Source organism: Cydia fagiglandana, chromosome 13 (assembly GCF_963556715.1).
Source record: "Cydia fagiglandana chromosome 13, ilCydFagi1.1, whole genome shotgun sequence".
NCBI classification, from domain to species: Eukaryota; Metazoa; Arthropoda; class Insecta; order Lepidoptera; family Tortricidae; genus Cydia; species Cydia fagiglandana.
The window spans coordinates 11,085,877-11,098,785 of record NC_085944.1 but is presented as its reverse complement, the minus strand read 5'-3'; the positions used below and the strand labels follow the sequence as shown (position 1 = coordinate 11,098,785).

The 12,909-nt window shown below is 37.4% G+C and overlaps 1 protein-coding gene across 1 annotated transcript in view; it reads left to right on the top strand.

The window, feature by feature from the left end:
* LOC134670268 (protein singed wings 2) overlaps positions 1 to 6,634 on the top strand; it is a 38,774-nt gene extending 32,140 nt beyond the window's left edge. Inside the window, exon 7 of the mRNA XM_063528013.1 lies at positions 6,444 to 6,634. Within this exon, the coding sequence (XP_063384083.1) occupies positions 6,444 to 6,626 (183 nt within the window). The 3' untranslated portion in view covers positions 6,627 to 6,634. The remainder of the gene's footprint in view (positions 1 to 6,443) is intronic.
* The last annotated feature ends 6,275 nt before the right edge of the window (positions 6,635 to 12,909 follow it).

Genomic DNA, 12,909 nt, shown 5'->3' with positions numbered 1-12,909 from the left:
CTTTGGGTACGGAACCCTAAAAAAGGTTCATGAGCGGCTCCCACGCACAGGAAGACCGCCACAGGCAATTGCCGGTCTGTGACAAGGGTAGCGTAAACAGAACGGTGTGGCGATTCTTGAGATAGGACAAAACAAGCAATAAACGTCACATTTGTTTTCGCAGTTTTACTCTGGATGAAAAAGAATAGATAGTATCGAGGGGTCCTGTCATTGTACATTTTATAGTCACAGTTTATTTACTGCCATCTATCGACATGAAGTGTTCGGCGTTCAGGGGTTATAATGATAACACAAGAGTCGAGTAAATACTGAATATATTGGTAGAAAGCGCTCGCCTTATGTATATACTAAGGTTTTAACAGGTTTAATCGAGTGGAAGTTATGGCAATGGTCATTAAACATTGTATAATAAATTACAGTAAGTCAAGGTTTATGGCATCGTTAACTTAATGTTCTATAAAGTAGTAAAATACATATATGGGAGATAGGCATCAAGTATCAGCTGTATCAGCTGATAGCAGCTGTGTATGATCTGACTACACTACAGCTTTCCCGTTTTTTTTTTTTTTTTTTTAAGACAAAAAATATATAACAAGTATTATTTTTTTTGCTTAAGTGAACTTATATCTATGGTATACATATTGGTTCTTAAAATTATGAATGTAATAAAAATCTTAATGCTATTTGGATATGCAATTTGCTTACATGCTTATTTCTAAGATTACATGTTCCTTATATGGTTATGGAATACATTGTTACATTAACATGTGTTTACTTTTATTGAATCTGTTAATATGATATTTATTTGTTAGGCATTATTGATTAATTTTCTGTGTCATGGAGATAGTGGTTCCTTATATGGATGGTGGTATGCAATGGGATGGGTCTGTTTTTTTTTTGTTATATATATATATATTATATTATACGTGTATTTAATGTGTTTGTTGTTCTATTGATGCATAGTAAGGTTTTGTTCTGTTTTTATGTACAATGTGTTCTTTACCTAAAACTAATATTTTTACATTTGTACCTTGATCTTCAATAACTGTATATGGTCCCTTATACACTGGGTCCATTTTATCTCTATCTTCCTTTTTGACTAATACCAAATCTCCTATTGTATATGTTATTGGATTTGTTTTTAAATCATAACTTAGTTTTCTAGATAATTTTGTCTTAATTAAATTATTTCTAGCATCCTCTTGGGATTTTTGTAATCTATACTTAAATTCTATTGGATATGAGTCAAAATTATACATTGGATCTACTTGATTAACAATATTACTTGGTATACGACATAATTTACCGAATACTAATTCATACGGTGTATATTTAGTTGCTGAATGCACTGTCGTATTATAGGAAAAACACCAATATTGTAACCAATCTGACCACTGGTGAGCCTGGTTGTCTGTTTGCATTCTTAAAAATGCTCCTAGAGCTTTATGTGAATTTTCCAAGGAACCAAGGCTTTCGTGGTGGTACGCGGTTGATTGCAATTGTTTTATACCTAAAATGTTACAAATTTCGCGCATAGTTGATGAGATGAATTCACTTCCTCTATCTGTTCCTATTTCTTTGGGATTACCATATCGTAATATAAAATTATCAACTAAAGCTCTCGCGACTGTGTCTGTCTCCTTATTTAGCAGTGGATATGCCTCTACATACTTTGTGAGCTCGCACTGTAACGTAAGTATATAGCAATATCCATTTGTATCTTTAGTTAGGGGTCCGCATAAGTCTAGGAATACCTTATCGAATGACGCTGTTGCCGTGCTAGTAATACATAGCGGTTGTTTAACGTTTTTATGGAATTTTTGTTTTTGACATTTATCACATTTTTTTACGAATTTCTTAATGTCGTTATCCATTCCGGGCCAGTAGTAGTACCGCTTTACGTTATTGGTCATTCTTTGGCGGTGGGGCTGATGCTCTTCCTAGACGCTCTGCTCTGCCTTGTTGGTGTTGCGCATTATCGTGGCTACTGCTTGTCGCTCAATTTTCCTTGTTAGACACTTATGTATCTTTTTCCATATGGCGTATGAAAAAATGACGCATACGATTACCAGCACAGCTGTTGTTATATATGTTGCAACTGTGCTGCTGTCTGCCTGTTTAGCGCTGGCGTTGTTGGAAGCACCGTTCTGTGCAATAATCACCTCTTCTTTCTTGTCGTTTTTGGTGCACTGGCTTCCCATAATTTTCACGGATTTGTGCTCGCTTCAGCAGTGGAGCAGTAGAGCTGGCTGGCTGGCTGGCTGGGCGGTGTCTAAGCTATGGCTGCCTCGAGCAGCCCGACTGGCAGGGTCGCCATGAAGTGTTCGGCGTTCAGGGGTTATAATGATAACACAAGAGTCGAGTAAATACTGAATATATTGGTAGAAAGCGCTCGCCTTATATACTAAGGTTTTAACAGGTTTAATCGAGTGGAAGTTATGGCAATGGTCATTAAACATTGTATAATAAATTACAGTAAGTCAAGGTTTATGGCATCGTTAACTTAATGTTCTATAAAGTAGTAAAATACATATATGGGAGATAGGCATCAAGTATCAGCTGTATCAGCTGATAGCAGCTGTGTATGATCTGACTACACTACAGACACACGACTAAAACTCAAAATGAAAACGTATAAAATTAACAAACAAAATATATATACACCGTGTTTTTATTGAATTCCGTTAACTTCGGGGTATGGTTATATGGATAAATGATTTTATTATTTTTATTTCATTTTGATCCATGTTCATTCGCTGATATCTATGTGTTAAAATTGTTAAATATGAAACGGTGTCGTCTCGCCATCTAGCCGAGTATAGGCTGAAGGTGTGTGCGGCATCTATCCGAAAATGACTTTTTCTTGATTTCCGAGGCACTGTTTTTCCTCAGACTTTATTCATCTTATACGAAGTTACATATGTCTTTACTCTGGATATACCGTATGAAGAGGTTATGCCTCCCACTCCTTCCGGCTATAGCCTGGCTCGGATAATATAGTCCTACAGGATAAATCATTTGTATTTGCTGTCACAGCGAAAGCGCACCTAAGTTTTGGCATAGAGAACTATAGTAAGAATAGAGTGCTCTTTGTAGAGTGCGCTGATAGTTTTGGTACAAAAACGACTATTATTTTCGAAGTCGACATCTAGCATCGAGTAGCGGAATTGTCAGTACCACTACTCGATACTAGAATTCTTTAGTTTCGCGAGTCACGTAAATTGTATTGAACAACAATTTACAACTACATAATATTAAAAGCAGTCGTTGAAAATTTAAAATAGTAGTCTTATTGGTACAGTTGCCATCAGATATATCGGAGCGACCAAGGTGTTCACAATATCTGAACACGCGCTCTAACGCCCTGACAATAGAGGGGGGGCGGGGGGGGGGGGATGATTATGAGCACCTTGGCCGCTCTGATATATCTGATGGCGACTGTACTAAAACTGAAGTATGAAGTGAGCAGTCTAAGTATTTTTTTGTCCATAGTGTTGGTTATAATATACCGTCATAGTCAACAACCCAATTTATGAATGAAATTGATAGTGACACATTACGCGTCAAGGCTGTATCAGCTATGCTGTAATAGTAAAGCCTGACTGAATGTATGATCACGCGCCATGTTGCGGAATTTCTCTGGAACTATTTCACCCTATACATGAGAATAAGAGCGCCCTCTTGATAATGATCATATATGCATAATACTGGTCAGGCTTTAACGCCGCTGAAGTCTCATTCCGAATGTCACCTTTAGCAAAAAGGATAGATAGTATAGAGGGGTCCTGTCATAGTAAATTTTGTAGTCACAGTAAATTTACTGCCATCTATCGAGACACGACTAAAGCTCAAAATGAAAACTTATTAAATTATCAAGAAAATGTATATATGTCGGGAATTGTGGGCGTATCATACTATCGGCAGCACATTAGAACCTTCAATCGTGGATGACGAGGGCCTTCAATGAAATACGATGTCCAACTCACAAACTTTACTGCACAAGACTCATTACAAATCACAGCACGCGATACGTTTCTTATCTTAAGCAAACCAGTGGATTTGACCCAGGAGCCGCCACAGACGTCATCTTATCCCGTTCGTTCTCATCGTGCTTCTTCTGAAGATTGATTGACAGCATAACTTCAATTGTTCTCGACTTCAATTGTTTTAATAGCGCACTCTATGACGTCTTAGCGGAACTGCGTCGAACGCCACTCAGGTGTAACACCCTAGTTTGCTCTATTTGTCAAGGTTTGCATGATAAAACGCCTCTTGAAGGCGACAGATGGCACATTTCAGCCATTCTCCGACATATATATATATTATGGATAAATGAATTTATTATTTTTATATCATTTTGATCCATGTTCGTTCACTGATATCTATGTGTTAAAATTGTTAAATATGAAACAGTGTCGTCTCGCCACCTAGCCGAGTATAGGCTGAAGGTGTGTGCGGCATCTATCCGAGAATGACTTTTTCTTGATTTCCGAGGCACGTTTTTTTCCTTAGACTTTATTCATCTTATACGAAGTTACATATGTCTTTGCCTGTAGTAAGCAATGGTGTTACCAATGTACGCATGACCTATTTTACAGTAATCTGAACAACTTAACAGCCATTAAATTGACGGCCTTGGGTGGGTTTCTCTCCTATGGGAAACCTTAACCGTTTAAAGTTTAATTAACCTTATAATTGTGAGCCCAACTATTATTGCCTGCGTTGCGAAGGGTTCAATTGTGATGTTATTGTATCTTAAAATTATAAATTATATTTATATATGTAAATTAAAATATAATTTTTGACTACAAATATTTTTAAATGAAAAGTAATGTTTGGCCGACACTAAAAACGGCTCGCTAAGATACCTAAGTGATTTTATAATGAAACTTTCGGTGAAAAATTACGCCGTTAGTTTTATTTACTCGTAGCTTAGTAGGAACTTAGCATTAGTTAGCTAATAACAAATAAGCAGCAATAGACATATTAATAGTATTAATACACTTGATACCTACTCACGCATAATAGGCACAATGGTTGTCGATTTGCGGAAAATGCCCAGGATAACTAACTAACTAACCTACTCGTGAATTGTTTATTTATCAATGGAAAAGATAGCACACTTCTAACGAGCAAGGATAATTAAATTAACAAAGGAAGGCAATCAATCTGTTGACAATAAAGTGTTTCTTTGAAGACTTAGGACCGCTTTGTTAGCAATTTAATAAATAAAAAAACCGGGCGAGTGCGAGTCGGACTCGCGCACGAAAGGTTCCGTACCATAATGCAAAAAAAAAACAAAAAAGAGCAATAAAAACGGTCACCCATCCAAGTATTGACCACTCCCGACGTTGCTTAACTTTTGTCAAAAATCACGTTTGTTGTAAGGGAGCCCCATTTAAATCTTTATTTTATTCTGTTTTTAGTATTTGTTGTTATAGCGGCAACAGAAATACATCATCTGTGAAAATTTCAACTGTCTAGTTATCACGGTTCGTGAGATACAGCCTGGTGACGGACGGACGGACGGACGGACGGACAGCGAAGTCTTAGTAATAGGGTCCCGTTTTACCCTTTGGGTACGGAACCCTAAAAAAATAGATCGGAAGCTGCTCCATGTCTTAAAGAAAATTCCAATGTAATATAAATTCCGTTACAGACTATTAAAATTCCTAATTCTATTAAGAGCAAGCATTTCGCTAAAGGTGGCATTTAGATTGCGACAACAGCAACGAACTTTTGCGGCGTTACTGCTGCACTGTTGACGCAGGTGATGTCACTGTCAATTTTATCCAGACTGACAGTCACATCGCCTGCGCCTACGCTGCAGTAATGCCGCACCAGGTGACGATCGGATGTCAACTGGAGCGGCATTACTGTGGGCATTTGACTGTTGTGGCGTCGTTAGCGCTGCTGTATCTGTTAATTTCCTTGATAAAATTAGTGACGGAAGATCGTCCAAATCGCGGCAGTATTGGCGTGGCGAACGTCACTCATTTTGTCAAGGAAACTGATATATACAGTGCCAATAACGTCGTCGCAACAGTAGGGCAACTGCTGTTGACATTTGAACGTCACCTTAACGCCGTTGTCTTCTTCTTCTTTCCATCCTGTTACCCCCTGCTGGGGTGTAGGGCGCCGCTGTAATCGCAATAAAAGGGATGTCCTGCTACTACATCGGTATCCCCTGACTTATCCGGCCATATTTTTGCTCCGGTCAAATATCTAAGTTGCGTAGTATCCGTCCGGATGCTGGTTTATTTAGTTAGCCTGAAACCACTGACAAAATCATAAACTCAGCCCTTTGTATGTTTGAATGAATAAGCACGCTTGTCCCATCAAAATACTTAATTGAGGGCCCACAGAGTAACAAGTTAAAAACTATAAAGGGTTGTTTCTTATAAAATTGCTTGTTCTCACAGTAAATAGTTTTCTTTTTTCAGATTAGCACATTGCCTTTGGGAAGAGTCTGCCGCAGCGGTCCCGAGATGCCTATAAGCACCATAAACATAATCAATGTGACCCTGGCTACCCTTCTGTTTATAGTCATAGGGAGGTTTCTGTATGATTGGCACAGTTTCAAGAACACAGGGAAATTGCCATGGATATCTTCTATTTTACCTTGATGAACGGAGGGACTGGGTAGCTAGGGTCAGAATATCATAACAAGATCAAAACTTTAGCAAATTATTAAATCAGAATTGGTTTCCTTGGCGTGTCATTTTACGATTTCCGTTTTGCTGAGTGAATATAATATTTACATAAATACCTACCAACCTATTATAACTATTATGATCATGTGGTAAGGACAGTCAATTAATATTAATATTACTTGAACATTGCTTTTGTACACATACAGGTGGCCCAAAAATAGGTACATATGTACGTTGACAAAGAATTTTTGCTGCTGCAGATGGTAATTTTTATAAAATTGTGCGTTTTTAGGGTTCCGTACCTCAAAAGGAAAAAAACGGAACCCTTATAGGATCACTCGTGCGTCTGTCTGTCCGTCCGTCTGTCACAGCCAATTTGCTCCGAAACTACTGGACCAATTAAGTTGAAATTTGGTACACATATGTAAGTCTCTGACCCAAAGACGAATATGTAACGTCAACAAATGAATTTTAAATATAAGGGCTACTTTTGGGGGGTAAAAGACGTGTTATATATCAAACGAAAGAGCTCATTGTAAAAATCTCAAATATTTTTTTTTAATAAATTTATGATAAAAAGTTTAGAAGTTATTCAAGAAAATAGACAAAAAATGATCATTCCCCCCCTCTATCTCCGAAACTACAGGGTCTAAAATTCTGAAAAAAATACACAAAATAGTCCTTTACCTAAAAATGTCAGGAAAACCTATTAGAAATCTACAGTCAAGCGTGAGTCGGATTTAAGAACAAAAATGCGGTTTAGGTTTTTTAGGGACACAGCCGCAATGGTTTAAGTGAAACGTGATGTAGACAGCTATCGCGAAGGCCCTAGGCTGATATCCGCATAAGGCCGAAGGCCCGAAGCGTCCCGAAGAGGCGTGCCATTCCAACTCACGCTTGAAGCTAACTTCAAGCGTAAATCTGAATGACGACAAAAAATGCGACTATAGTTAGACCGTAAAAAGTCTGCAGCGATTTTGATAGCCCACGCAGTGCAAGTGTCATATTAAACGTCAAACTTCTATGAAATTATGACGTATTAATAACACTTACACTGCGTGGGTTATCAAATCCGCTGCAGACTTTTATTGGTGTGTCTATAGGCTGTATCTGGCACACAGCCGCATTGGTACAAGTGTAGTACTGATTGATTAGGTTACTATTGTTACGTATTTTAAAAAGCACTATACAGGGTGGCCAAAAAATTAACTAAGTGTATTCCCGTTGCCAACGTGCAACCCCGAAATTGCAAGGAAAAATTTGCCTGTTTCATACATTTTGACTGGTCCGTTTTCTATGGGAGGATACATTTTTGTCGCGATTTCGGGGTTGGTCCCATAGTAAAAGTTGTAAAGCTCATTACAATCCGAAAACCTCCCCGGCTACGGGAATGCACTTATTTTTTGGCCACCCTGTAGGTATTATCTCTCTTCGGCCTTCGCTTTTAAAACACTTGTGGAAGTTGTATTAGGAAGCGCGACCCGTCGTCGGACGCTCCGAGCTATCAGCCCTAGGCGGAGCTCGGTCTTCAGTCTTCGCATTTGGACACTTGTACTACTGTTCGGCATTTAATCTTCCTATCTAAGCTACTTTGCATAGTTGCAGAGATATAAGCCACCACACCAGAAAACTTCTTTGATTGACCCATTCGGGTTTTTCAAGACGTTTCACTCACGTCACGTTTCATGTACAAAAAAAAATGTTGAAAATTGTGTGATGTACGGAACCCTTGAAACGCGAGTCCGAACTCGCACTTGACCAGTTTTTTGTATCAAAGCATGTTTGAAGATGGTTCGTTTTCTTATTTAAATGTTTGTATCTTTGTAGTCTTTATTTTGAATGCCATTTTGTAAAAGGCTTAAGTATACCTATGAAAGAAGAGAAGGAAGTAAAAAAAAAACCTGAAATATATTTGTTAAAGTTTTGTTAGTACGTAAGACAATTGTGAACCCAAATCATTTAATGATTATTATGTACCTAATGACGCATAATGGTAACATTCCATTTCTAACCGCAGCTGCATTACTGTCAATTTTACTATGGAAATTGACAATGACAGCGACGCGTTCAGTACCGGTAGAGAAATGGAATGTTACCATAAGTCGACTTAGTAGCTACATAGGTATTATTATAAGTCGGTGAAATCCCTATCTACTTAATAAACTGGCTTTCCTCGTCAAGTGATGTTGTAAGCCTCTAATTATGATTGACATATCATTTGAAGGGAGAGATAAGAGCCGCCGATAAGTCAGTCTCAATGTGAAAATTAGGCTACAATTTTGTGAAATTAAGTATTTAGTCTAGTCATGTTAATAAAAAAATTAGAATATTTTGTTGTTTTATTCTGCAAATATTTTCATATTAACATTTATTTCATTTAGTCAAATTTAGAAGTACCTAATAGGCAAGTATGGACAACGCTTATTAGTATCTCCTGGCATTTTGGGACATCCCTACTATAATTCGTTTTTTTAGCATTAGAAATAAGGCAAACAATCTTGATGTGCTTTTTAATAGAAAAACACATTTTAAAAATAATTTCCTGCCAATATGTAACAGTTATGAATCTAATACGATCATTTATATTCTTCTGCTTTCATTTTATATTTTTATAAAGCGTTTTTCAATTAAAAGACATGTCAAGATCGCTTATCTTCTTGCAAGTTCTTTCTAATGCTAAAAAAACGAACTATAAGTACTAAATAAAAAAGTTACTCTGTATGTCTGTTACCTCTTCGCCCTTAAACCGCTGAACCGATTTCAATTAAATTTGGTAAGGAGATGCTTACAGGTTTGGGAAAGCACATAGGATAGTTTTTATGACGCAGATGAAGTCGCAAGCAAAAATTAAATACATTTGCTCTAAATAAAGTTTTCTTAAGTGTCAATTTACAAGGTGGAAGTGCCCTCGGTGAAAAATATGTTAAGCCCAATAAAAACAAAAATGTGAAATGAGAGCCAAGTTCAATATTAAGAATGTGTCGTAGATGACTTGCCGACCAAAGAATTGAAGATCCGAAGATCTATAGTTCGTTTTTTTTAGCATTAGAAGTTAGGTAAACAATCTTGATGTGTCTTTTAATTGAAAAACACATTTTAAAAATAAGTTACGGCAAATATGTAACAATTATGAATCTAATACAATCATTTATATTCTTCTGCTTTCATAAGTAATCGTTTTTGAACTTTAAAAAGCGTTTTTCAATTATAAGACATGTCAAGATCGCTTACCTTCTTGCGAGTTCTTTCTAATGCTAAAAAAAACGAACTATACCGGGTGTGGCCTGTAACATGAGCAAAAAATTTAACTGTAGGCTGTACTCCTCATACTGACAAACATTTGTTCAACGACTTTTAAAAATAACTTGTGGTTTGATTTTTAATACACTTTACAGTTTATTCTAAGACGCAATGTATTGCGAATTTTGTTATGTCTAAGGCGTGACAAGCAACGTCAATCGCAATGATATGGCGTGGCGATGGCGTCCATTGAAGACAATATTTATTTTGTATGAAAAATAGGGAGTCTAAATACTTCATAATTTTTAAAAGTTGTTGAACAAAAGTGTCTCCGTTTGAGGGGTACAATCTATGTTTTAATTATTTGCTCGTGTTACAGGCCACACCCGGTATAAGGGTACCAAGTTCTGTGCTGTGTAGAAAATCATGAAATAATATAGGATTTGTCTAGGCTAGTTTTTACTAACAAACCAAAATTAAGAAAAGTAGCGTAGACAATACTTAGCCTATATGTTAAAACTAACCAATAAATCCTTTATTTTATTCAGGATTTCTACACAGCACTGAACTCGGCACCCATATATCCACCCACGGCATAATATATTCTTAATATTGAACTTGGCTCTCATTTCACATTTATGTTTTTGTTGGGGTACCATTACTTTTTATTCAGAAAATACTAGTATTCATCATGAAAGCAGTTTTGCCCAAGCTCCAAGCTGAAAAGGACACCCTCGCTACGCGCGGCCATTGTCAATATTTTTCAGTTTTCAGATTTTTTCCTTTGTATGCGACAAATAGTCTACCTTGATGCCTCTATTTTCTTGGTCATCTGGAAGTGGGTTAGATTTTTGATCTATAAGTCGGTCAGTCACAAAAATGCTGGTTTTTAAACGTAAATTTATCAAAATTGTTTGAGCTAGGTTTATGAAATTTTGTATTCTAAAAAAGCTCAGGGGCTTGAACAAATGTGCCAAATTTCATGTGTGTACGTAGGTTAAAGAGATTTTAAGTCGTGAAGGGGTCAAAAGTAGCTCGAAATGATTAGTGTAATATTACACACGACACGGTTGCTGCGTCGCCAGTTCCTTTTTTAGGGTTCCGTACCTAAAGGGTAAAACGGGACCCTATTACTAAGACTTCGCTGTCCGTCCGTCCGTCCGTCCGTCCGTCCGTCCGTCTGTCTGTCACCAGGCTGTATCTCACGAACCGTGATAGCTAGACAGTTGAAATTTTCACAGATGATGTATTTCTGTTGCCGCTATAACAACAAATACTAAAAACAGAATAAAATAAAGATTTAAGTGGGGCTCCCATACAGCAAACGTGATTTTTAGGGTTCCGTACCTCAAAAGGAAAAAACGGAACCCTTATAGGATCACTCGTGCGTCTGTCTGTCCGTCCGTCTGTCACAGCCAATTTTCTCCGAAACTACAGGACCAATTTAGTTGAAATTTGGTACACATATGTAAGTCCGTAACCCAAAGACGGATATGTAACGTCAACGAATGAATTTTAAACATAGGGGGTACTTTTGGGGGGTAAACTATAAAGTTAAAAATCAAAGTTTTGCAAACTATGTCGTGTTACATATCAAACGAAAGAGCCCATTGTGAGAATATCAAATATATTTTTTTTATAAATTTACGATAAAAATTCTAGAAGTTATTCAAGAAAATAGACAAAAAATGACCATTCCCCCCCCTCTATCTCCGAAACTACTAAGTCTAAAACTCTGAAAAAAATACACAAAATAGTCCTTTTCCTAAAGATGACAGGAAAACCTATTAGAAATCTAGAGTCAAGCGTGAGTCGGATTTAAGAACAAAAATGCGGTTTAGGTTTTTTAGGGATACAGCGCAATGGTTTAAGTGAAACGTGATGTATTAGAGCAGGGACCGAATACCGGTATATTTTTCATATAAATTAACCGGTATTCAATTTCGGTATCACGGTTGTTTATGTTTATTTTTGTACTAAATTTAGCTGATCTGATAAATCATTATCGTTACCTAAATACTATTCTATAATAACAAAAAAATATTGTGAATTTTATGAGATATTTTGATTTTTAGTTATACCGGTAACGGTCCCTGTATTAGAGTTCTAGACAGCTATTGCGAAGGCCCTAGGCCGAAATCCGCATAAGGCCGAAGACCCGAAGCGTCCCGAAGAGACGTGCCTTTAGCTTCAAGCGTGAGTCGGACTTAAGATAAAAAATGCGACTAAGCTGTATCTGGCACACAGCCGCAATGTTACTTGTAGTACTGATTGATTAGGTTACTAGGTATTGTCACGTGTTTTAAAAAGCACTATACATGGTGGCTAAAAAATAAACTAAGTGTATTTCCGTTGCCGACGTGCAACCCCGAAATCGCAAAGAAAAATTTGGCTGTTTCATACGTTTTGACTGGTCCGTTTTCTATGGGAGGATACATTTCTTTTCGCGATTTCGGGTCCCATAGTAAATGTTGCTCAGTAGGTAGGTATAATCCCAATACCTCCCTGGTTACGGGAATGTACTTATTTTTTGGCCACCCTGTAGGTATTATCTCTCTTCGGCCTTCGCTTTTAAAACACTTGCGGAAGTTGTAGGAAGCGCGACCCATTGGACGCTCCGAGTTTCAGCCCTACGCGGAACTCGGTCTTCAGTCTTCGCATTTAGACACTTGTACTATTGTTCGGCATTTAATTTCCTATCTAGAAGCTACTTTGCATATTTGCAGAGATATAAGCCACCACGGCAGAAAACTTCATGTTACATGTGTTGAAAACTTGATTGACTCATTCGGGTTTTTCAAGGCGTTTCACTCACGTCACGTTACACGTACAAAAATTTTTTTGAAAATTGTGAGATGTACGGAACCCTTGAAACGCGAGTCCGACTCGCACTTGACCAGTTTTTTGACCAAAGTTAAGCAACGTCGGGCGTGGTCAGTACTTGGATGGGTGACCGTTTTCTTTTTGCATTTTTTTCCGTTTTTTTTTTTGCTTTATGGTACGGAACCCTTCGTGC